General features: G+C 33.9%; 2 protein-coding genes across 4 annotated transcripts; both read right to left on the bottom strand.

Annotated features, from left to right (window-relative positions):
• Nucleotides 1-1691: 1691 nt before the first annotated feature.
• Nucleotides 1692-5483, bottom strand: LOC114736316 (non-specific phospholipase C1). The gene is made up of 3 exons (XM_028924104.1): nt 4285-5483; nt 2994-3170; nt 1692-2236 (listed from the first exon to the last, which is right to left on the bottom strand). The coding sequence occupies exons 1-3, from the start codon at nt 5390-5392 to the stop codon at nt 1914-1916; spliced, it is 1608 nt and encodes a 535-aa protein (XP_028779937.1). The 5' UTR covers nt 5393-5483; the 3' UTR covers nt 1692-1913.
• Nucleotides 5484-11210: 5727 nt separating this feature from the next.
• On the bottom strand, nt 11211-26181 carry LOC114736314 (villin-1). 3 transcript variants are annotated; one of them, XM_028924101.1, is made up of 23 exons: nt 26070-26181; nt 24716-24822; nt 24175-24274; nt 23827-23895; nt 21404-21637; nt 20541-20718; nt 20332-20461; nt 19768-19933; nt 18708-18858; nt 18537-18622; nt 18304-18459; nt 17958-18026; nt 17652-17720; nt 17419-17556; nt 16489-16617; nt 16137-16284; nt 15990-16000; nt 15373-15513; nt 14600-14725; nt 14090-14152; nt 12936-13134; nt 12104-12273; nt 11211-11678 (listed from the first exon to the last, which is right to left on the bottom strand). In XM_028924101.1, the coding sequence occupies exons 2-23, from the start codon at nt 24769-24771 to the stop codon at nt 11565-11567; spliced, it is 2703 nt and encodes a 900-aa protein (XP_028779934.1). In that variant the 5' UTR covers nt 24772-24822; nt 26070-26181; the 3' UTR covers nt 11211-11564. The 3 variants fall into 3 exon arrangements, with proteins under 3 accessions (XP_028779934.1, XP_028779936.1, XP_028779935.1); XM_028924103.1 differs by having other exon boundaries at nt 12104-12261; XM_028924102.1 differs by having other exon boundaries at nt 26115-26142.
• Between the last annotated feature and the right edge of the window lie 222 nt (nt 26182-26403).

Genomic DNA, 26403 nt, shown 5'->3' with positions numbered 1-26403 from the left:
TAATTTTTTAATACGTGTGTGTGTGTGTGTGTGTCTATATATAAACTATACCAAAACGCATAATTCATGTGTTGTTAACCTCATTTCTTAAATTTCATAGTACGCATCAAATAAAGACGACACTAATTGTTTTTTTTTTAAATAAACCCTGACTCTTATCATTATGAACTTAAGATTAATTCCTATCAAGTCAAGAGCGTTTAAAACTATAGTCCTCACAATAAGTATGTTTCTAGGGATTTAAACTTGTATTCTTTTTTATAAAAGGATGAGCCTGCTTACCATCTCAATCAAGTATGTTAATTAAATATAATATTACATACCAATAAAAATTGGTCCAGTTAGTAAAGAATTGGCTCAAAATCTATAAGGTCTTGAATTTGAATCTCACTGCTGATGTAAGAATTTTGTTGGTAGGTAATCACACTTTCTAAGCTTGAAAGCATACTCTGATCCCATTAAGCCCCTGGGACACAACTTATCCAAACTTTATTTAACAAGACATAATGTCTACATATAATGTACCGTGGAGGCACACCCACCTTATCCAAACTTCATTCTCTAACAAGATGCATTGTTTAATGCCCGCAGCCATTGTTGAATTATATTCAAATTTTTTGTTTCATTTGTTTACATGCTTTTATTTTTTAATATCTTTTTGTGGGGTTTTCAACAAATTTTACAAGCTAACTTCAAAAATCAACCATACACTCAAAGCGGGCCCACTCTCTCAACCACAAAAACTCGGCGCTTAGTGCATTGGACTAGTCCGTTCAGTCTTGCAGACCAAAATATTGGAGTTTACAATCAGCAATCTTTTAAGGCAAAAAGAATGAAAGAAAAATTATTTAAATTGTTGGAATTATTTTTAATTTGTCAACTTAATATTTTTTTAATTGTTTTCTATACTTAAAAAACTTTATAAGCGTTACAGATATTTTCAAAAATGGTAAAATCTTAGGTTATATGCTTGTTAGATGCATAATTTAGGCGTTTTTCCCCCTCTTGCGGAGGATAATTTAGGTGTTACGTTCAACAATCTAGAGAGCCATCGTCAACATTTACAACCACCCGAGTCTAAGATATCTTCAAAAGGTCATTAATTATAATAAACAAATTCGAACTTTGAATTTTCAATTTTGGTCCAAAAGAAAAACTTTGAATTTTCAAGATATAATTTTTATTATATTAATTGGAAAACTACTTGGACCTAACAAGAAAAGTTGGGCAAGTCAGATATATTCATTAAAGCATATACGTCTATATATACCTTTAAATATACGGAATACTGCCCGTTATAAGTCATTAATGCAATGTCTGGCAAGCGGAAAAAGTGTATTCTAAAATAAAATGAGAAATACACCAGGAAAGGAATTATGTTTCTTTTCTAGAAAACACTTTACTGCAGACCAACTCAGACTTCATAATAATAAAAGTTTGTTCAAACTTCACAAGTTTCTTCAATATATTAAATCAGAAAAGATCATATATTTAGCACCAAAAAAAACAGAGAAAAGAACAGAAAAAAGAAAAAGAAAAAGAAAAAGAAAAGATCCCGTAGGAAATGGAGGCCGAGAAGGGCGAGAGAGGGCCTTGGGAATTTGGCGTAAGGGTTATCAAACTTTCATTCACGTCACAAGGCATGCAATGTCTTGGTAAAAGATAAAATTCAAAATATGTTTCCAGTCAAATTCTTCAACTAATACAAATATATTTTATTGATATATTTCATCATCACAATATTAACTCATTAAAAAGTTCTTCGTTTACTTTTCAGTGAACTTTAATAGCAATCATATAGAACATATTACCTATGTTTTTGTGCCATTAGAAAATATCTATACATAATTTTTGTTTTTGGCATAGAATGGATTAAAGTCTAATATATACATACATACCGTGTGATGGAAGAATTACTGGCTTTTCAAATAGTTTTGGTTATCTCCAGCAGCAACTCTGCTGGTAAGGGAAGGTCTCATCGTGACAATGGCAGACTCATTTGCGCCAGCTCTGAGAGCAGCCTTTCCAGCTTCCAGGAACCTCTTCACTGCATCTTCTGCATATCTGTTAGCTTCTTCCACTGTCATGGTTTTCCCAATATCTGGATAGGTTTTGAGCACATAATCACCGACAAGCTGCGATGCGAGCTGGATCAGTTCAACCTGGAATTCTGAGAGCTCCTTGTCTCCCCTAGGTCCCCATGGCCTCAGTGCTGTGTTCACCTCGGGTAGCCTTTCTGAAAAGTCATTAGAGAAATGTTGAAATATAATTGCTAAAATAGTAGAAAATGAAAAGCAGCAAGCTTCTATGCTAGAAAACTTCTTCGCTGAACCGTGATCGCAAAAGACAACTACATCAAGTAAATGATGCGTGTATGTGAGCATGTTAGACACACTACTGGGTGAATCATACCACTTAACATCATGTTTGATTTCGCTTACCTAATACCCACCTTATATGATTCTATCTAGTTCATATTTTGTTTCTTTACCATTCACATCATATTATCTTCTAGAGCCAGTTTTGAAACTGATCCTCTGAACTCACTTTACGTGAAGTTCAGGAGAGAAAGAGAGTTTGGAATGGTGACTTCTCCCTCCCTCTAAACTTCAGATGAAACACAGAAGTGGAAACTTAAAATTTCTTATTAAAGTAAGCAAAAGAGAAACCACAAGTTTCTGCAACAGGGCGTTTAATGCCCAGCCAAGTGCTTAAGTTTCTGCCGTCATAGATCAAGATGAATGAAAAACTAAAATATGGAGATGCTTCAAGATATACAGCATATAAAAACAGCATGTACAAGAACCATGAGCTCTGTCTAAGTTTCAGAACAAAATTCTAAGTTTCTAAACGAGAATTTGAAGTTCATTATGAACATCGAAACATATAATGACACAGAGTCTGGACAGCAGACAAGGGTTCGTAGATTAAAGGACCAGAGTCATGAATCCTCCCCAGACTATCGCAATCAAGTTAAAAGATGCCATACAAACCTGGACAATCATCACGGGGAGAATCTCGAATGTAAAAATATTTCTCAAAGGTACCAGCCCATGCATCCCTTTTCGTCAAGAAATTAGACTTCAGATTGAAAAGTTTCTTTACTGTGGCAGGAATAGAAGAGTGTTCAAATTGTGAACTTGGAGTCGGCCCATCCGGTTCATGAATCACTGCAACAAAAAATGGAGTCAGCCTGAGCTTAGAAAGCCTCCAAAACAAGACCAAATTGGATAAATTGCAGAATAAATTAAATCTCTTAAATTTGGTTGATACGGGGACAAGTAACCTATGACAAATCAGTTGGTGTTATTCATGATCAGGCATTCAGTGAGGTCACTACCTAAATATTTAATTCACTTCTGGTGGTGATGAGAGTTTCTTACCCAGATCAGAAATGACAGCATAGGTACACTAAGCTGAAATTACAATGGGCTAATTTCTCTCATATACCAAGTGAGGTATACAGAAACTAGAAGTTCATTTTCTTTTTATTCTTCCAAACTAAAGAACCAAACTTGCAATGCTTGGCACCGTAAGTTATCACATTGATAAGGGTGTCTTCTGAGGGAATGAAGAAAATCAGCAAGATTCTAAGGATTAAGTAGTGAACTTCAGAGATTTACAGTGATTACAAGTTTTATATCAGTCTCAAGTTATAGGCCATTGGTTAAAATGCTAGAAATTCGAAATAGTCTTCAGCATACAGACTTAAGCGAGGAGCACAGAGTACAGACAATGATAACCACTTAACCAATGCAAAAGGAAGCAACATAAGAATTTCCATGCAAGACAAAAGCAGATTTAGCAGTGGATTTACTCATGGACCAAACGTCTATAACTTCCAAGAAAATAAAGAAAGCATACAAAACTTCAGAGTAGGCCAAAAGTGACCATAGAAAGACAAAAATGTCAGATCGCAGAGTTATAGAACATGAATGTCCCAAAATTAGCATCATTATGTGCAAGCAATCGGACAAACTTTGCCTTAGTACAATTTTGGGCATTTTCAAATAAGCTTGAAAGTATAGCTGAATCTGTGAAAGGTTCGAAGTCATTAAAAAACGATCAACAAGAAACCAAAAGCACTAAATTAACATTACTACCAGCCCCAAGAATTCAACAAAACTGGATCTAAAAGATCAAATTTGGAGTTAAGTAACTCTTAGGACAAACATTCATTAGCAGATATTAAGAAACCAGAGAATATATATTTATTAACATTGAACAGTTATAGAAGTGAAAGGCAATTCCAGAAACAAGACGAAATGAAGCACTAACACTTACCAGTACCCTTGTCGATCCATGGTGAGATCAGAAAAGTCGGGACTCGAACCCCAAGCCGGTCAAACCGAAAGTAATAAGGGTCAACATGGCCAATAATACCATCTGGGTTCGGTACACCAGAAACAGGGGTAGGAACATGGTCATAGAACCCTCCATGTTCGTCATATGTAATCAACAGGGCCATCTCTTTCCACTGAGGACTAGCTCTCAGTGTCTCATAAATCTCCTTCACGAATTTCTGCCCAGTAGCCACATCATGCGACGGATGGTCGTCATTGGCCGGAAAAAGGCTCACATCGAAGTAACGCTGTTCAATAACCACGTAATTCGGAAGCTTGCCCAATCTGGCATGCAATTTGAACTTTAAAGCGTAGTTATGGAACTTGAGGATGTGCTTGAGCTTCCTCAAGCTCTTGAAGAACAAGGTAGCGGGGATGTTCTGGTAATAAATCCCAAATGAGAGGCCACTTTCTTCGAGAGAGTCGAAGATGGTTTTCTGAGGAAACCCATGTATCAGGTCTTTCCGAACGTTGCTCATGGCGCCATGGGAGGTCGCCGAGTGCACGTAGAACCGGTTCGGCTGAGTCGAAGTTGGACACGAAGCGAACCACCTATCGAACACGGCGAACTCGTTGGCTAACTCGGTATAAACCGGTAAGAGTTCCGGTTTGAACCCGCTCATGACGGTTTTCGACATTCCTTTTTCCATACTCTCTGCTTGCTGAGCAAAACCATTCATCGGAGCCGGATTAGCAGAGCTATCATCCGATCCGAATATTTGTTCCCTTATCGCCTGAAACGAGTGCCCCGGGTCAGAATCAACGAACACAGAATCATCAGAGACGTGAACCTTCGGCGAGTTCCGGTCAGAGACGGAGACACGGTTCGATTCGGTGCCAGTCAAACCGTCGATGTCGGGTCGGGTCCTCTTGAGCCACCCCAATATGTGGTCGAACGATCGGTTTTCCATTACGACGACGACCACGGTTTTGATGGGTCCATCGATTTTGGGATTCCTTTTGTGGAAGCCATTGACATCAATGCCATGAGATGAGGCCAACAGGTAGAGGAAGAAGAAAAGCGTCGAAGGAACCCGCCGGAGACTCATCTCCGGCCGACCGGGGATTCAGAGAAAAAGTGAAGCTGCACTAAAAGGTTCGTTTCCCTTTCGCCGAGCAATAAGTTTGAACAAACTACGAAGAAAGGCTAATGCAAGTATGACAAGGGACCACCACCGGCCAACAGTGAATTACTCATCCTTTTATTCTGAAAATTCAAAATTCACTCTTTTTTTTAAAAAAAAAATTATAAGGGTCAAATTTTTATGAAAAAATCCCAAAAAAAACTCTTGAAACATAGGGAATTGCAAATTGGGTCATGAAATTGTATAAAGGACAAAAAGGGTCAATGATTCAATCTGTCATTTGTAAAATCAAGAAGAATTGATAATTTTGTCCTCATTTGTATTCATCCACTATAATGATTTAAGGAATTACTATAAGAGTTTAGGCGTTACCTAGATTCATATAGAGAATAACTACTCACTTTTTCATAGTCAGATGCCTTGTTATTAACTACAACTAATCATGTAATTAATATAATAGTATAAACGTTACCTAAATTCGTGTAGAGAATAACTACTCACTTTTTCATAATCATCCACCTTGTTATTAAATATAAATAATCATGTAATCACTAGAACATTGTAAGTGTTACTTAGATTTGTTTAGAGAATAACTACTCACTTTTGCTTAGTCAAGGCAAAGTTGTCAATTCTTTTTTATTTTACAAATGACAAATTGAGTCATTGACGCTTTCTGTTATTTTTACAATTCCAAGACCTAATTAGAAATTTTTTATATTCTAAGAGCTTTTTCTAAGATTTTTCAATTTTTATTATGATCTTAAAATTTAATGGTCAATATTAATTATTATTATTATTATTATTATTATTATTATTATTATTAATCTCACAAATATTTTTTTGGAGAAAATGACAAAAAATAACTGTTGAAATTTAAAATGACAAAATAGGTATGCAAATATAAGACATAACCAAATGGGTATGAGGTATCAATCTTGAATTTTGACAGTTCGGTAGAAAGATTAAAATGCCTCTGAACTTCTCTGAAGACATGAAGAGGTGATAACTCTCAATATGAAAGTTATAATTCACATTACAAATATTGTCATTATCATTACCAAAGTGGTGAAATTGGCTCCAAATACATGTTATTTGGGTTTGAAAGAGACAGGTTGTAAATGACAATAGCGAGATGGTAACTCTCATTAAAAAAGTTATAAACTTATAATTTATATTATAAATGTTGTCATTATTATTACTAGGGTAGTGAAATTAGTTCCAAATACTCTATTTGGGTTTGAAAGAAACGAGTTGCAAATGACAATAGCGAGATAGTAACTGTCATTACAAAAATAGTAATTCATATTATAAATGTTGTCATCATCATTAATGGAGTACTAAAATTGGCTCCAAGTACGTGTCAAAAGCATTTTAATCTTTTTACCGAACTGTTAAAATTCCAAATTGATATCTTATACTAATTTAGTCATTTCATATATTCACATGTCTATTTTATCATTTTAAATTTCGATAGTCCTCTTGTCATTTTTCCTATTTTTTTCTTTGGAAAAGTCAAGATCATGACAAATATTTTTATTGAAGAAAGTCTCGCAAAATTAAACTTGTCAGTTGTCACCGCTCACCGTTATCGAAACTTGAAGAAAACTTGTAATTTAATAATTTGCATAATTGAACATTGTGACGAACGTTTAGTTTTTTTTTTTGGGAAAAGTACATTTTTGCTATGACAAAATTCTTTTGTTGGTTTTCTTTAGTTTATAATTGCAATAAAAAATGAAATAAAAATTTTATGGTACGTTATTAAATTATAAAATAAATATTAAAAGAAAAATCAGTCTACTAACAAATAAAGATAGCAATTTTATGTTTATTAAAAAAATTAGCATATTTTTTATTTCATATATAAAATGAAAACATATCGTTTGTTGAATATCACACTTTTAAAATATTATAAAATATTGTTCTAGTCATATTTATAAAGCAAAGAGAAAATATTTTTCTTAGTCCTATTTATAAATTATCTTATTAAATTTTTAACAAATTTTGTGTTTCATTTATTATCGTCTAAATAATTATATATTAAAAATTGCATATATTAAATAAGAATAAAATTAAAAATTGTTATATTTTAAAGAGTTAATACCATTTAAATTTTTTTTAATTTTTGTAAAACATGTTGGAAATGTCGTACTTATAAATAAGATCATATGAGTAACAATAAGTATATAATATAGTTGGCAAAAAAAAAGTACATAATATAAATACTAATAAGTGACACACATGTGCGATGATAAAAAATAAATAAATAATAAGTTACACACATGTGAATGGTATTACTCATTTCGTATATTTCTTACAATAGTAGATTTTTTTAAAAAACAAAATTCCAAAGTGCAACTAGTTTTAGTGGCAACCATAGTGGCTACGTAAATAGAATTAAATTCATAAGAAATTATATTCTTATAATAATAATTTGGGAAAAGTAATGAATGGGTTAGGTTGGTGGGGTAGGTAATAATTTGTAGAAGCAATATAATAACATCGTTCTCTTGAAAAGGAGTTTGTGGACGGCATCCCATAGTCCCGTACACATTAAAATTTTAAACGTTTAATATAAATAATATATTATTATCAATCTCTCCCCATCACTCTCGTTTTGGCCAAAACTGACCTTTCCTTTAGTTTTTCCCCATTATTCAAATTCCATTAGTCTATTTGTTTTCTTGTGGACCCCTTTTTTTTTTTTTTAAAAAAAAACCTTTTTAGAAATTTTATCAAGAGAAAATTACAATCAGATCTTACAAAAAAGATTTAATTACTTTAAAATTTATTGACAATTGAAGAGCATATAACGAGAAGTTTCAATATAGAAAATGACTTATTTATTTGTTATTAAAACATTTTAGTAATTAAATTATTTTCTTAAACCTCATAATAATTCTTTTTTTATCAGTATTATCTTTATTAGTAGTATAAATTTACTGACGGCAACTCAATTTAATTTTAATATTTTATGAATTACAATGTATGATGTTGAATTCGTTTTTAAAGACAATATATTACAATTTATTTGAATTTTATCATAAATTTAATATTTTTTAAATATTTTTATTAATATATATTAATAATTTAAAAATGTGTTATATGTTCATGTTTAGTTTAATTTTAAATTACGTGCTCGTACTTCGAATTTTTTAAATCAAATTTTTACAGAGTTAATTGTTGAACGCATGGGTCCTTAATTAATAACACTTTTTAGATGATGTGGCTTGTAGGCGGCTGAATGACTTGTAAAAAATATATCATTAAATCCTTATATATATATATATATATATATATAGAGAGAGAGAGAGAGAGAGAGAGACCACGAAACAGCATAAAAACAATAAATTAATTTTCATTTTCGTAATCCAACAAGAGCTAAATAAGTGAAAAAAACTCTTGCATCAAATTAATGTTTGGAAGAAGATATCCTAAAAGTATATAATTTTCCCAAGTATATATTGTATTTAAGATTTTAATTTTTTTTTAAAAAACCTAAATTACTCAAAACTTCTCTAAACTTTGGCCCATACACAAATAACTCTCTTATCTTTAAAATCCAGTGATAAACTTTTCTAAAGTTTTAAGCCTCTGCAAATAACTTTCAATTATCAATTATACACACACCCCCCTTAAAAACTTTATCTTTGTATGCAGATAACTCCCTCACGATGACATATAAATAACATCTTAACCTTTAAATTTATTTGTGGATTTATAATCATATTAGAGTTATATATTACTTCCGGTTCTTAATATAAGATCCGTTTTGTAGTGTAAATAAAAAAACTCTATTTAGGTTGAATTTTTTTTGGTAAAAAAAAAAAGTCGGGTGAATTGGGTTCTGAAAACTTATTTGGATTAGGATACACTGAGATGCCTTATTCAAGTTGAAGTTGACCTGGTCTTCTTCATCAAAATATCAAAATCAAATGGAGCAAAATAGTCATCAATTTACAAATCCAATTTCAAAGAAAGAAATGGGGGAAGCATCTTTGAATCATTTTATAGGACCAAGTGGCATATTCCTTCTTCTGCCTTTTCGTGATGGCTGCATATCACACACATAACATATAAGCCACTCAATTCAACTTGCTTTTCCAAACAGATAAGCTGTGAAAGCCATCCTTTTTCAATCCCAATCAATTTCAATATTTTGATTTTTCATTGTATTTTTTTATAATTTTTAAGTCACATCCTAAAAGAATTTTATGATTGAAATTGTAAGTCATGTTGTAAAATTTTATAAGATATTAATTACTTTATTTTAAAAAGTCCCTCTTATCAATTTTTACCGAGAATATAAAAAGGTATGTATATATTTTTTAATTTATGATACAGTAATTATTGGGGGGAAAATATGAAAATCAAATAAATCTTGACCAACATTTTTTAATTGCATGTGAGGTAGTTGAAAAGAGTATTTATTAAAACTGAAAGGAGAAATTATAAAAGCCGATTAGTCCAGGAACGAAAGAACATAATTTTCCTGTAAATATGAAAGGCTTATTTTAGTTAACATTAAAAATAGCTTACTATTTAATCTCTACTTACATTAACCTCTAAGCAATGTTATGTTCATTTCTTCTATATTTATGCATATATTTCGATACAGCTTAAATTTTTTTTTTTAAAAAAGGTAAGTACAAGTGAACAAGTTTTGAGAAAATTTAATATTATGAGTTTTTGGAGAAAAACAATCCGTAAGTTCTTATTATTTTACTCATTTTTGAATCAAGTCTTTATAATTTATTTTATTTAGATTGGGTTTTTCTAATTTAATCCGTTAAATAAATCAATCAATGAAGATTAAAACTGTTATAATAGCATTAAGTGTGGATGCTACCCACAACTATGGTTTTGGAGAGAAGATCATGGTTTTATGTAATTTCATCCAAACACCAAAAAAAAAAAAAAATCAAAAAATGGTTATGCAACTAGAAACCACGATCTGGAGGAGTCAAACCATGATTTAAGGAAAAGCTAGATTGATACAATTCTGAGAAAAATCTATTCTCCAGAATCACACTTTGTGGGTACAAATTGATTAATTGAATTGGACAATGACTAAGCAGATGTGTAGGCAGATAAGCAAGTGATGTAAGCTGTGACCAGAGCGCTCTGTTTGTCTGGAGTATTTTTCAAGGCTAAGCGTAAATATCTTTCTGTTAGAGACAATTCTGTTTAAGACATCATTGAGTATTAAATATAAGACACCTTTCCTAACGAAAATTCAAATTATAATCCACCGTATTGTGAGGATATTTGTCTAGAGCTTTGAGTTAAAGGAAGAATTGGAAGTCCAAGTTGAAAAAGCAAATATATGGAGGAAATATACGGAAGAGTTTATTTCGATTTACGAAAAAAATACTTTTAAAAAGCTCTTCTCATGATATCCAAACACCCTCTAAAGCATTTGGAGAAAGCAACTCGTGCTCTATTATTTTTATTTTTTAAAAAAACATTTTCCCCTATTTTTTAGCACTAAAAATGTCAAAATAATTGTTTTTCCGATCAAGGACTTTAGCCCTTATTAAAAAAAATCTTAAAACTTACATTCCTTAATTATAACTAATATTCTTAAAAAGGGTATCCAAATGCCATTCCCCCAATTCTAAACTTGTAAGATATAAATATACATATATGGAGGGAGAATGATCTTTCTAAAAACTACATCGCTAATGTACTCCTTGATATTCTGTTTCATTTGCTTCTTCACTAGATTTTCTTTTCCACAAAATTATCAGTTTTTCATGAAATTTAGATTATCACAACCAAATACCACAATCACACTGTTGATCTTCGTCATATCAATCACTTTCACTTGTTTTAAATTCATCGGAAACAAAACTCTCCAACCCTCTCTATGATAACAAGTCTTCAAGTCAATTAAAAATGAGGCCAGAACAAAAACCAAAAGAAAAAAAACAAAAAACAAAGAACAAAAAGCAATCCTCTGAGTGGCATTTCCCACCACAAACATAATCACAGCGTATTCAATCAAAAGATGAATATGACCGTAGTAAGCTGGAAGGTCAAGAATGCCCTTCAGGCTTATTTTTTTAAGCTCTGGACTACTGAAATTCTCGAGCTTGAACATCTTTTAGGCCTTTTTTTCACAAGCACACATTCTCTAAAATAGATCAAGCGACATCTTCAGCTTGTTCTGTTTCCACTTGGGAAGCTTATAGAAGGCAGCTTTTGTCATCCCAAATTTCTCACGAAACTCTTCATCAGACAGATATGCCTATACCATTGAAAATAAGCAAATGCCTGTTAATATACTGTTTGATCCAAATGGTCAGAAGTCGAGTCATTCTTTGGGGAATATACCATCAGGTTAAAAAGGGGGGAGGTAAAAAAAAAGACAGTAACTGAAACCTCTTTATTGGGCCAGAAAGATTACAAAATCTTTATGTTCAGGGACTGAAAAGTGGAAATCCCCATTTACAAGTGGGTTTTCAGTAGCAGATTCGGCTAATCAGTAAAAAAAGAAACCAATTGTCATAATTAATAATTATTTAGTTGTTTTATTTATCAGAAATTTTGATACATTGGTCTTTGTTAATGACTCTTAACAGGAAGAAAAGTATGTTCCAGGGGTTAGTTAAGGATGTTGGATGTGAAGTCTTGGAAAAATGACTGACTAGGCCGAAACAGTTCAGGAAGTACCTCTCTTACAGTCACATTGATACCAACGACTGGGTTACTAGAAATCACTCTCAGCCGATCATATGGGTATACTGGTAAGTTTTCAATATCCTTGTTTCCGTTCTTCTGAAGAGATTCCGCAGTCCCAGATGATAAATTTGGTTCCGCTGGTGGAGAAGCTGAAAATGAAACTGATTCTTCAAGATGAGCAAGGAAAAAAAAAGGTTAAACTAAACAGAAACTCTGGTTAGATTAAATTGTGAGACTTGTCCTGCTTATATTAAAATTGTTGGGGAAAATACAGAAAATAATGCTCAATGCATGATGAAATCACGGTCTCGCCTATACAAGACATGTTCCTAGGATTCAGCGAGCCATTTTATCTTCTGCTAGGCCAATGAAATTAATAGATAAGAACCTGAAGATGGCCAGCACAAGAGGAGACAGCAGATAGTTGTTTTCATAGTATATACAGTCTAGTTGTTGTTTTGTCATGGCTAGCAATAGATAAACTATAGGAGCATGAAATTAATTAGATGGAGGGAAAACAGGAAAGGAAATATCTAGTGAAGAAAAAGTAGGAGACATTTTAGAATTTGACCAGGTCAAATATTTGGATTGGGTAGATGAATTACTTGGATTAATTTTAAATTCTAGAAACTAAATTAATCACAAAACAGAAGGCTGGTCTGAACTGAGCCTTTGAAATATTTCCTCATTTCTTACAACGAAAACAGAGATGCTATATCGAATTGCACGAACTTCTGGCTTGATAATTCCAAAGAAGTCGATACTACGTCAGCTGTTCTAAAAGGAAATTTCATTAAGATGTCTTGATGAAGACTTTTATTACCAGGGCTATTATAAGAAGGAGATCCGTGGAAGAGCTTTTTTGCAACTGAATCTGGTGTCAGCGACTTATAATCTGAGCGCATGCCAAGCGATGCAGGTGAACTACTTCTTCCTCGCCCATTGGAACTGACAGAAAGACTTCTCTGACCATTAGGGGTAGAGTTCCTGGAGCTTGCTTTCCGTGGGGTTCTATGGTGAGCCTGAATAATTGATTAAGATGATGATGCAAGGAAAAAAAAAAAGGAGCCAATAAATGAAATCATTCTACAATAACTTTTAATAAGTTAAACTAAACAAGACAATCCCCATCCCTCCATAGATTATAGCAATTGTTGATAATTAGAATAGATTTGTAGACCAGGTCTATTGGTTGGTTTTAAATTCAAAATAGTTTTATACGAGCCTTTCCCATTTCTTCTATGCTAATACCTAGGACCATGATAAACTAGAACACCTTGATGTTATTTTTCTGATGAACCCTAGCAGCATACAGTTAAGCATCATTTCCTTCGGTCCTAAATATAGGAGCTAGTTGAGGGGTTTGTCCTGGTCCTAAAGTGCTCTCCCAAACTAATTATTTTTTTCTACACTATCCCTATTGATTGCAATTATTAAGGGATGTTTCTATCATTAAGGGTAGTTTCCAATGCAAATGATTAAAAGATATATTTTAGGAAAACCAACACACATTTTTTTTTACAAATAACTAATTTTAAATAAGTTCCTTATTCTCTGTAAATTAATTATCTATCTCCTATATTTAGAACCAGAAGGAGTATGTATGCCAGGAGAAGCAGTGGAGTATAAATTTTACTGATACCGTGACTTGCGTATATTCAGAGATAAACTAAACAAGTTGGAAAAAGAGGAAGAAGTAAGTGCACGACAGAAAATGCATCTTCCTAGCAAATAATTAAGCAAATACAAATCTAGAGGAAGAAAATGAAAAGCATACCTAAGCTAAATCCTTAACAATTATTGAACTTCAAAATTACTTTTTAAGATTGATCATAGCTTCTAAGCCCAACAACTATATGAAGATACTTCATTCTCCATCAAGTGGTATATTGAGCAAACAACAAAAACTTGCTCCAAGAGCAGACGAAAATGAAAAGACTTCCATTCAATAATGTGATACTTATGCAAATCACTTACTTCTAGGGCGTGTTGCTTCCCTTTCAGAATTGCAAGCTTCCGCTCAAATGAATTACCATGCATCTGCAAATAAGCATTTTAGATTTTGTTTATAATCTTGCATAATATAACCCTTGCTAGAGTTTTGTATGCAATAAATTTGTAAGCACTCTACAATATGTGATACCAAAATGCGCAAAACTGATCCAAGCTACAAATAAATAAATATCCTACGCATGGAAGAAAGCATCACGCATATGTGACAAATAAGACAAGTAAAAGAAAATTAGTAAACATTTGCCTAAAACATCACAAAGCATTGCATGCCTAAACTAAGAAACTAAAACAAATTACATATTCAGAGATAAATCCGTATTATTTAAAAAAAAAAATTGCTAAATGAAGTTTTAGACACATGCACGTCCATGTCATATCTATGAACAACAAAACTGTAAGAACTAAATATGATATACTAATATGTCAAAGTCAGGATGCTAGGATGTATAATGCCGAGACACGGAATGTACTTACATTTGCCTTTGAGTAGTCCCACACAAAGAAACGAGTGAAAAGTGGCGGCTCATGGCCTTCAGTGACAACATAAATAGGGGTTTCTGGAGATAAATCCTCGACTAGAACGTCCATTTCAATAAATTTCTGCTCATTTCAGTGTCAATGTAAGAAGACAATTATACATATGTATACACGTGTGTGTGTTTGTGTGTGTAAGAATGAGTCACCTTTTGTCTTAGAATAGGGTTATTATTATCTATAGTATAGGTTATATATAGAGTACGCTAAAGGAAATAAATTTCTTCAAGGATAGGTCTTATAGGGTAGGCTATATTGATAGGCTCTCAATAAGCCATATTTACCTAGGCTCATCCTTTGCGTTTATCTATATCCTCTTAGATGAAAAATAGCATTCATTTGAGTCATTTCTTTCTAGATTAAGAAAGAGCACATTAAACCTTGATCACCTTTTAGGAATGAATTATGGATTTGCTCCTACAATGTGACCATCAAACAAGTTCTGAACATGCAAACACGAAAAAATCAAACTTATTCTCAATGATATGGTGAGAACTGTGAATAATAACTTTCATGTAAGGCTTGGCTTGCTGCTGTGTGTATGTATTGAAGTCAGGGGGTAGATGTCCAAAGGAAGAGATTCGAATGAAAGTATGGTCTGCCAATTAATGTTAGCATAATTGAATTAAAAAAAATAACGTTAGTATAAAGCCTTTCAATGCAGAAAAAGTAGGCAACTAAATAACAACAACGAACAAAAGCGGCCAATTTACCAAGCCAAGATTAAGAGCTTCTTGCTTTGATCTGACAACTGAATGTAAGCCCATCCAAACATAAATCTCCTTTTGGCAGTCAAGCAATAAAATGTCTTCAGTAACTAAGTCATCCTGTGTAAAATTGTAGATCTCCCTCACCTGAAATTTTATAAGGCCACTCTACCAGTGACTTTAGCAACAAAGAATGGAAATTTTGAAGTAAATGAAACCATAATACAAGAATTCACAGTATTATTGTAAAGGTGAGACTTAATGTTTTTAACCTTTGAAGCTCATTTTTTGCTTGACAAAATGGGCCACAGAAGACATAAACAAGATAGTAGGTTCAAAGAGCACAAAGGATTTCGGCCTCAAAAGAAGAGGGAAAAAAAACACTTGAGATATTTCCAACAACTTTGAATTTAGATTGCGAGCACATGATGGATCTTATATTGTTATTTTGGTAATGCTACTGTTATTGATCACAGAACACTTAATGGCCTAACAGAATCAACACGGATATTCAAATTTCACATACAAGTAAAAATAAAGAAAGAAAAATGGAAGTGTCAGCATAAATTATTGCATTCAAGATTTATGTAGTACACAAGCTTATATTTATACAAGCAACATACCTTGAAATCTCCTGAAATGACATTCCAATCAATTTGCGCAAGAAACAGAACCATCAATTAGACATGCTTTCCCTGTCATTTCAGCCGTGATAATTCTAAAACAGGCTAGAAAAAGATTATATTTATCATCAAGGGTGCTTTATTTACCTCCATTTATGTTTAATACAAACAAATGAGGATCCTCTGCATGTTTTTGAATTTCTTTCTCTCTTGGATACTCTGCCTTTCCTCCAAGAGTATCCCAGAAATCAGTAGGTTCATTCCCTTCCCTCACAGATATGGGTTGCAATGTTGGCTGCAAGTTACAACAAGCAAAAAAACTGAGGAAAGAAAAAGAGAGAAAACAGTAGAGTCCAGTCACATAATTAATACCAACATTTTTTTGGCAATAATTTAGCATCGATATTAATGCTAAACTTTTATAGTTACCATTTCATAATTCCACTGTAGTGAAATAACGAAGATAAATATTTCCAACACCAGGTTTATAATTACATACATTAAGCAGCTCCACCATTCGATCAAGAAGATTGTGGTCTTGAGCTGTAGATAGGCTCCCTATCCAAGTAAAGACAGATGCCCCAGTTTGCAAAATATAGCAATAGGATGAGTTGAGAGAGCCAGAAACCTATCAAATTTTAATACAGAGTCAATTAAAAGTGGCCTCAGTTATATGGCATCTGAAAAGCAGAAGCAAGCTTTTACAAGACAGCATCACCATAGTAACTGGAACAAACACTCCATACAAATCTCCCAAAAAATTACAAGCATCCAAGGACGGAGAACAGGACAATTCATGATATTATCTTTAATCCTAGATAGACTAAACAGTTGGATCATTGACATCAAAAAGTAAAATGGAGAAAAGAGACATGATGTGTCCACTATTATTAATAAAACTATTTATGGACCTCTCACTTTAAGGCTTACTGGGTTTGAACAATGACCTCATATTAACCTTATGCTTCAATCCCTTCGAGAACCACTTCAACTTAAGTTATTATCATAAAATCTAAGTCCAATAATTTTTAACAACTATTAACTAAGACTGGCAAGTAAAGAAGGCCATGAAGATATTAATTTGAGATTATCTAAATTGTGAGGTTATCACGATTCCAGCCAATAAATGAAAGGTTATTAAGAGATTTATCATATAGATGCTGTTACGGAAGATAGAGTTATAGCACAATATCCATACTCTTTAATTTTTCCATTCTACATGTTAGGTTGATCATTAATACTCGATCCGATTTTCATCAGAACATGGAATTAGCGGAAAAAGTTCTGCACCATAATCGCCTACTCCAGGAAGAGCGTTGGTACAAATCTTGTGCATCAATTTTCTAGTAATCAATGATAAAGTATGACACCACACAATACAATAGGATTCTGTTTGGGTTACAGCGTCAGAAGAACCACTGGAACATACATGATCAACTTGGATGGCCTGCATATTATCTGGACTTGTACCTTGGACTCGAATAAGAGCTACCTTCTTTTCACCATAAGTTTCATCCATCATACCACTTTCTTCTATAAAATTCTTATATCCCGAACTGATTCCCCCCTACCACGAGAAAATTTATTAGTTTAACGTTACGTGCTAAAATAACCTCAAATGTTGATTTGCTGTAGTAAGACAACATTATTGTGCACACCTACCTTAAATATAAACAGTCTCTGGAAAATTTCAAAAAACTGAGTTGGCTCCTTACCCTCATGAATCTGAGCCTAAACACATGTGATTTGATTTAGAGACTGCTAGAGTAAGTAAATTGGCAAAGTCAAGAATCGGATGAATCTGCAGCTGCTCAGAAAGCAGAATGCAGCAACAGGAAGACAGGATTTGTAGCAAAAATCATTATCATTTAAACATTTCCCAAAAATATTGGTTTTGGATTGTTTCACAAATTTATTCAACTCAAGCGTCAGCACATTTCAGAAGGGTCATGGAGAAAAAGCACAAACCACAACTGGATTAGTTCTGACCGAATCAACCATAGCATTGATGTGGGAAATGGCTGATGTTTTGTCCACCTGCAAGCCAATAATCATTGAACCAGAGGAAATCTTGAGTTATGAAAGTTTTCAGCTGCGAGTCTTTTACAAATTGAAGAACTGACTAAAACAATGAAGACAATAGTTATAATGATTCTAGTTAAAAAATATATAATTTCTTACTTTTATTTATTTATTTATTTTGTTTCAATCCCAACCGAGACGTCATAGGTAGCAACAATCTAGTGAAAGCAAAAGTTTTCCAATATAACCAGGTGAAAATTCCACCAGCCTGCGTACAGAAAACTTTGCCTACCTTGGTACATCTGTGACCAAGCCAAGCATAAATTAGAGTCTCATCTCTCTCATTTCCAGGGAATGTAAACTGTGCTATATAGCAATCCCCACTAAAAAGTTTTGTCTGTTCTTCATCTGAAAGAAGTGATAATTTATCACCATCCACCCTCCAAACCTGAAATTGCAGTATTGCATTAGTACAGGGAAAGAAATTACCATAAAAAGGCAACAATGTTTTAAGAAAGAAGCTACTTTTAGCATGCCCCTGCAATTTATAAGCGGTTCACTGTGCTCTTCAGGCAGCTCTTTTACATCATAACCCTGATACTTAAAAATTGCTGTGGCAAAGAAAGTAACAAATTAGAGGACGCATACTGGCTACAGTCTTTATAAGCACAAATACACTGTGTCAAGGTACTAAACCTGCCACTTTTTCTCGACCTTCCTCATAAAGGGTAGTCTCCACCATTTTGGGCCAATTACCAAAGTATGATCGAAATATGGCACTTTCTAATCCCTCAGATAAAAATGTCAAATGGGTACCATTTGATCTGCCTTCATTTCTGAGGAAATTCTGGTAAAATGGAGATGTGGTGAGAATAGGCAAAACATTAATTCAATGCTTATGGAAAAAATTATCGACTGCAAGTAATTAAAAAAAAAAAAAGGCCTTTCATTTGGACATGTTTGCTTAGATCCAAACTTCGTTATTGAATGAAGAATTATAATTATCAGTGCTATTATTTATTCAGCATCATTGTATTGATCACTCAGTTTCAGAAGTTGAAAAAATGTTATGTATGGACAACGTATAATTTTAAAAATGAGAAATTCAGTCTGACATAATATTCAAAACCTTAGCAAAGAAGAGTAAAAATGTCATGCAGTATTTTGGTTTCTCTTCTGCAGAAAGATTGGTGCTTCAGGTGGGGGCCTCTTCTGGAAGTTAAGATTTAGAATGTTTGGTAGGAAGCAAGATGGTGGCAAATTTATGAGAAGTGACAAGACTTATGTCAGAACTGTCAGTCTCTTACTTATTAGTAGACTGATGTGTGACTTGAGCTTACGAGTTTCATAAATGCAGGAGAATAGCCAGTAAATGGCAGAGATCACTGCAACTGGAAGGAGGCATGTGGGCGGAAGACAGTATGCCAAAAGAAGGGGCAAGTTTGCGCTACAAAATGGGATATGCCTTATTTTGAAATAGAATGGAGGTAAAAGGATTTCTTGCATGATTATACCAAAGATTGGGGGAAGCAAAGATCTTTCTGAAGGCCTACTTCCAAGGCCGAAGTATACTACTAGGTGATCAAACAATTATTAGCCATTAAATCATGAATTTTACCCCACTTTTAAGTGGCATTTTGACATCGTCATCTCATGTCTTTTCAATTATTTCACCATTTGCAGTTCATTCTTAAGTGTCTGAACATTAAGTGAGGAAAGAAGAGAAAGGCATCTGGAGAAAACAAGATATCCTTACTTCTACAGCTGAAATTGATGTTTTTCTTTCTGTCAATAGGGTTTGCCTTCCCATCCACACATAAATCTCAGTACCACAGTCCAACATATAACACTTGTCTGTCTCAAGCATTTCTTTGCTCAAAGCATCTTTTCCAGCTTGACAAAGCTTTCCCTGTAAATTTATCCTGTTTAAAAAAAAAAAAAAAAAGACAGTTCCTAAGTTTGCAGTCACAAAATTATTTCTTGAAGGAAGTTATTTTCACTTCTTATTTCTCTCAAGCACATTGCCTTAAGCAATGTACTTTAAATTTTGCTAAAAGTCCGTTTTGGCCTATAGAAGACGATGATAAGCTTACCTAGTAATAGGCTCATTTAAAGTTAAATTTGCCAACCAATTAGTTAGAGTTTCTTCTTAGGTCGAATGCAGATTTGTTGGGTGTTTACAGAAAGAAAAGGTCGGACCATGATTGACTCTCAACAAATCCACTAATGCATTTGCACAAGCATTAAACGTACATAGTCAGATGTTTAAATAATTTTTTTTGGGACAACTTGAATCGTTTTGAACCTAAGAAAAGCTCACCAGAACAGTTTTATAGATGAATCAACGGGTTGTTCCTGAGCAGAAGGCAATTCACGAGGAATGGGAGCATAACCACCAAATAAATTCCAGAATTCTCCCACATCAGAGTCACCAACAAATTTTCCATCCTCTGCAGCAGATTGATCAATTAAGATTTGCAACAACTTTCCATTAAGATAAAAGCGTATAAAAAAATTGTATATCCCAACCTATTGTTGCCACTTCACAGTTTCCATTATGCTTATTCTCTTTAATATACTGAATGACCTCCAAAGCTTTTGCTCTTTCTTGTATGGTAGAGTTGCACCCACTGAAGAGGAAAATTTTTGATGCAGTGTCAAGTATGAACACGTCATCATGATTCAATGATGACCGTAGGAAAGGCACCTGATGAATTCATAAGCTCATCAAGCAGACTAGACAAGCCAATTTCCGATAAAACCATAAAGAAAAACTGATCAAGGATAATTAGAAAATACATCTGAGAAATTAAATTTGAAAGAGAAGACTGAGAAAACAAAATTTTGAAATTTGTCAGGATAAGACCCAAAAAAACGCCAGGAATCTAACAAACTAATGCAATGGTAAGAGTTGAAAAATTAAAAAATTTTCATCAATACTCCCTTATGACAAAAAGAGCTGGAAAAGGAGAGAGGCAAAAACATACAAATCTTATCCTTTCTGATAAGTGAAATTGAATTCTTATCAGAGACAGAAAGATTTGGCAGGAACTAGAAAGCGAATCAGGGAGGGCTGACTGAGCAGAGAAATCTATCATTAATCTACTATTCTCTGTTTTTGAGGAGTAAATTAGAATATTCCTGGAATATGTAAATAATCGCTGCTAACCTTCTAACATAAATATGGGTCAAGGCTAAGTTATAATGCACTGAAGCCAACAACTATTCCTTTCTCTCCAATGTGCACTCTGTTCTCAACTTTTCCCTCTACCACGTCTATATATTTTTCAACAGTGATCATAAAAACTATAAGGTTTGCAATAATTCTTTCATACGTGAATTCCACATAATATGGAGATAAAAATTCATTACAAGCCTAAGAGAAAACTCACTTCTTTCACACGAACAACATGGTCTCCCTTGCATGAGTACAGACTGACTTGGTATTCACCACTTAAGTTCCCTTCCTTTGAAGTAAATACGCCTTCAATAGGTATAATACAAGGCTTGAAATAAGATAGAAATTTCTGTGATTCTTGGCCTTGAATTTCTCTGTATTGAACACTACAAGATCCTAAGGCTGCATCCAGCTCAAGTGCCTTGTCCGATGCCAAGGCTGAGTCAACCTGCAAATGCATATCACAACACAACAACAATGCAGATTATGGTATTTAATCAGAATCATTCGGTTCAATATTAATATATGTCAAAGAATAATGAATATTCTTGAATGAACCATTTGGCACAAGTGAGGTACATAATTATTAGTGACATTTTTTTTTTTTGAAAAAAAAAATGTAGCTTGAAATTTTTAATGGTCACAGTGCAGTTCTCATTGTTCGGGCAACACGGGTTTTGAGCCTGTCTTCTGGGCGGCCATTTCATGCCTAAACCCCCTCCCAAAAAAAGGTACATCTTTCATGGTCAATATGGCAGCCATCCCACATGAGCCTTACTCTATGGTAAATCAGTTTTAACTCTGTAATTATTAGGAAACTATTCTCTGTAAATAGACGCTGATTTCTCAAGGTTATACAGAGAGATAGTCACTTCATACCATCTACTTAAGCATAAAGGAGTTCATAAGACAATTCTGATCGCCTATGTATGTTATAGATAAAGAATCAGATAGTTGATATGATTTGATTGTAAATATTGTAATCCTAGTGATTAGGGAATTGATGTCTATTAATGAGCCATTAATACATATGCTCCTCTCTCTTGTATATATATTAACTCTCAAAGAATGAATCAAGCAACCATTTTTGAATTATTCTCTCCTTCATTTCTTCATGGAATCGAAGTAAGATGGTATTGTTCTTCCTGGAGATGATACAGAAGACATGGAAAGACAAAAAAAAATCTCCAGCAAAAGAATTTGAAGAGAAGAACCGAGGACTGATTTAGTATTTCTTAGGTATCAAGATTCCTACATCAAAGACAGGGATCTACATTTCTCAAAGGAAAAATATCCCTGACCTTCTAAGGGAAACTAGAATGCTTGGTCAAAACCCAAGTAATACTCCTATAGAAGGAAGAAGAGGCAAAGATGGGAAACTTGTTGAAACGAAAAGGTATGAAAAGTTGGTTGGGGGACTGATATATCTCTCCGAAATAGGACCAGATATCACATTTGTGGTAAGTGTTGTAAGCCAGCGTATGCATCCTCTGAAAGAGAGGCGCCTTGAAGCACTTTACAGAATCACAAGATACCTATGAGCACTTTGGGAAGAGGACTATTATTTTTAAGAGGGGTAGCCAGAGCAATATAGATATACAAGACGAAGACTAGGCTGGTTCTATAGAGGATGGAAAATCAACTTCAGGGTACTGCATGGGGTCAACCCTATTACATGGAGAAACAAGAAACAGAATGTTGTGGCTAGGGGCAGAGTAGAAGCTAAGTTTAAGGCTGCCGAAGGAATCAATGAAGTTCTATGGCTCAAGAGATTATCAAAGGAGATACAAGCACCTACGGTAACCTATAAAACTTTATTGCAAGAAGAAAGCTGTCATAAATATTGCTCATAATCTAGTTTAACACGATAGAACCAAGCCTGTTGAAGTGGATATTCATTTCATCAAAGAAAAGACAGAAGATAGGATTATCTTCACCAAAAGTTTCCAAGACAGTTGTTTGAAGATTGTATGAGTAAGCTGGATATGATAAGTATCTGTAATCCAACTTGAGGGGGAGGACGGTCAAAATCAGTTTTAGTACTGTAATTATTGGGAAATTAATAGGTGCTGATTTCTTGGCTCAAGAAAACAAAAACAAAAGGCATTGATTTCTTGAGGATATTAATGTATTTTTTTTATTTTTCCTGCCTCGCTTCCCTGAATTTGTGCCCCTAACCCCTTGAAATATAGTGTACGTATTGCAACCTTTATCAATAAAGTCAACTTTCTCCGCTCCTTAACACATAGTCCTTATCATTTCACTGTTCAATTAACTGAAATTCTGCATCAAACAGATCTTGGTGGAAATCTAACAGGTAAAAACTGCTATGGCTGAGTAAAATCATTGGCTGTATATCAAAAGGAGATACATTCGAACTCCACTAGTCCCTAACTCCCTACCAGTTCATACTGTTTACAATAAAATTCCTATCATAAGACACCGCTCCCACATTCCCGCTCTCATCTCATTAGAGAAGGATTGATTGCAGTAAAATTCGAAGAAAAAAAACAAACCAAATTGAAAAACGATAATTACTAAAAAAGTATGTAAAGCAAAAAATTACCTTATCTGCAGAAAATTAACAATGTAGTCAAGGGAAAGCCAGTCAGAAGATAGAATGAAAAAGGATAATACCTTGTTTGCATCATTTCCCAGCCAATAATGTAGGTCATGCTGAGGTGGACCACTTTTAGGGAACACTGTCTGTCATCATAAACATTCAGACAGAGACAAAGATCAATTGAAGGTCAAGAGAACTTTATCAAGATAAGGTTCAAACTGATAGGGAACCACTGAAAATCCATCATGTTGTATATGAACTTCAAAGTAATATATCAGCTTCCAAAAAGACAAAGTGAGAGATATTATTAGGGTGAAAATTTTTAAATCTTGGGATATGAATTGAAATATAGATTGCTAATATGCTCACTTGTTTGTTAACTTGAAAGCATATACAAGAAAACGAAGTGATGGGGATCTTACATTTAAAACTATGTATGCACTTCCAGTATAGAATTTCCCATGGCAGGAGTGTGGCACCGAAACCAAATGCTGGTTCTCAATACACCAAACTTCTATGCCTCTAAGAATAGATAGCTAAGTGCAAAGCTAGCTTGCATGGAAAATGATAACGACGGTTGATGCCATATTGTCTGTTTTAACCAAGAGATATTTTGAAATAAAATTTAGTGAAATAATAAATCTCCAGGCCAAGACTTTTTAAATTATGTCCGCTCACAGATATTTTATAAATCACCACTATCAGAATGCAAGAAATCATATTCTCATCAGGCTTAGACTTTATCTCTACTGTCAAGAAGGCAGAGTTTAAATGGCTGCAGATGCCCTTTTTAATCGAGACAGGCTCATGCAAATACTAGTACTTTGGTTTTATGTAATTTTGTCATTAGATGGAAACACAATTTCGCTTTGTTTAGGCAAAAAACAGAGTCTGACAATACCTAGTGAAGAGAATAAACAGAAGCTACAAGGCAATTTAAAATAAAAACAACTATCAGGATACGGCTTTGCTCCTGCAGTCTGGAATGCTGAATCCAAGTCCTTAGTATATACAGGCATTGTCTCTCATGACTTGGACACTCCACCAAAATAGTTGGACCCTAAATTATCCTGCAGTGTGGTGTTTTAGTTATATTAGTGTGAGTAAGATATAATTAATGTGCTTGCACTTATCAGAGCGAATTATCTAAATGTTTATCATCAATAGAAAATAAAAGTAGAAAGAAATCTAGGAATCTATGTCAATGTTCAGCCCACTAATAAACCAGCAGATATGCTGTAGTAATGTGGCAAGGCGAGCAAAGACATGCAATGTTTATGCAATTAATCTCATGCATCAAGGATGGCAGCTGAAGAACCACAGTGAAGTCTAGTACATCCAATAATTTACAGAACTTCCTAGTCACTAAAGTGCAAAACGTCAAAACGGAGATTGCCTGTTTGTCAAATGTGAATAATTCAACCATGATGCAAACAATAGTTAAACATTTGAATATAATCCTAACACAGTGATAAAAAGACACATGGAAGCCATATTATCTCTGTTTGCACTCTTGTCAATCACCCAACTAATGCTAGTGAACTCCTTAGTTCTATAGAGTCCATAGCTTAGTTGTTGTGCCTTTGTAAGCCGTTGTACATTTTGTTAATATATTCATTTCCACTAAAAAAAAGAAAAGAGTCTTTTCGTATCACTTGTTCTTCTTTTTGTATATATAACAGCAGAGTTCCTCGCTAATTACATAAACCTTCACCATTATACCGCCCCTACTCTACAATGGACATCAATCTGGCCCGGTGAGTTATATAAATTCCATTAAGCTTAAATTGACTTTTGAGCTGCTGAAGATATGTCACACCATATGAACTTATTTCATTAAAATAATATGTATGAGAGTGTATATTCAGCAATATGAGAACAATCTGCCCCTCTCCATCCCGCGATCATCTCTCGGCGGGTATAGGGAACAACCAGAAGAAGTTCTCGCATTCTTCTTTCATTCTTTACTTATTCACCGGGGCGTAACAACTTTCTGAATCAAATGCAAGCGAGTCGCTGATCGAATAACATTGCCTCAACTTTTCATAAATGCGTTTGAGAAAACACCAGATGTCCCCCGAAAAGAAATCAACCCAAGTTGACAAAAACAATCAAGACGCACTATCCGATACAACAGAACCCAATTCAGCCTATTACATACTCTGCAATTATTAAGCCTCTGAAATTACTATCTGAAGCTCAAAAGTGGTTCTTTTAAGGGGGTAAAAGTAATGCAAATGAAAGGCAAAGCTATAGATGATCTGAACTTAGAAAGAAAGACAGATTATGCAATTATGGATGAGTGGCAAGATCATACCTTCTGTAGGAGATTCAAGTAGAATCAACAGCTAAAAGGTGAAACTTATTTGGATGCTTGTACACAGTGAGAGGGATGGAAGAAGACGGAGGATATTCTCCCTTTCTGAAAAAGCAAATGACGAAAGACTGTTGAAATACAAAGCACATTTATACTGGTCGTTGATTTTGAATATATAGATAAAGAATTTTGGAGGCAGTGTTTGGTGCCGAAAGAGAAAGGCAGAGAGAGAGAAAGAAAAGCAATATAAAAATTAAAAAGCACGATGCTTGAGTACTTGACTGACTTCATCGTCCAGCTAATGGGGGACCCACTAACGTAAATTTCTAGTTGT

Source organism: Neltuma alba, unplaced genomic scaffold (genome assembly GCF_004799145.2).
Source record: "Neltuma alba isolate B1F8T4 unplaced genomic scaffold, ASM479914v2 tig00013328_pilon, whole genome shotgun sequence".
In the NCBI taxonomy this organism is placed as follows: Eukaryota; Viridiplantae; Streptophyta; class Magnoliopsida; order Fabales; family Fabaceae; genus Neltuma; species Neltuma alba.
This window is presented reverse-complemented; position numbering and strand designations above follow the sequence as displayed.

Bases quoted from the DNA above. Each gene is read 5' to 3' on its own strand.
- LOC114736316 (XM_028924104.1), bottom strand. From the start codon at position 5,392: ATGAGTCTCCGGCGGGTTCCTTCGACGCTTTTCTTCTTCCTCTACCTG. The intron at 3,171-4,284 runs GTAAGTGTTAGT...TTTTTGTTGCAG, and splicing joins ATGGATCGACAAGGGTACTG to TGATTCATGAACCGGATGGG. The intron at 2,237-2,993 runs GTTTGTATGGCA...ATGACTTTTCAG, and splicing joins TCCCCGTGATGATTGTCCAG to AAAGGCTACCCGAGGTGAAC.
- LOC114736314 (XM_028924101.1), bottom strand. From the start codon at position 24,771: ATGCCTGTATATACTAAGGACTTGGATTCAGCATTCCAGACTGCAGGA. The intron at 18,859-19,767 runs GTAAGGATATCT...CCATTTTACCAG, and splicing joins CATCAATTTCAGCTGTAGAA to AATTTCCTCAGAAATGAAGG. The intron at 14,726-15,372 runs GTAAATTGGCCG...TGAAATGAGCAG, and splicing joins AAGCTCTTAATCTTGGCTTG to AAATTTATTGAAATGGACGT.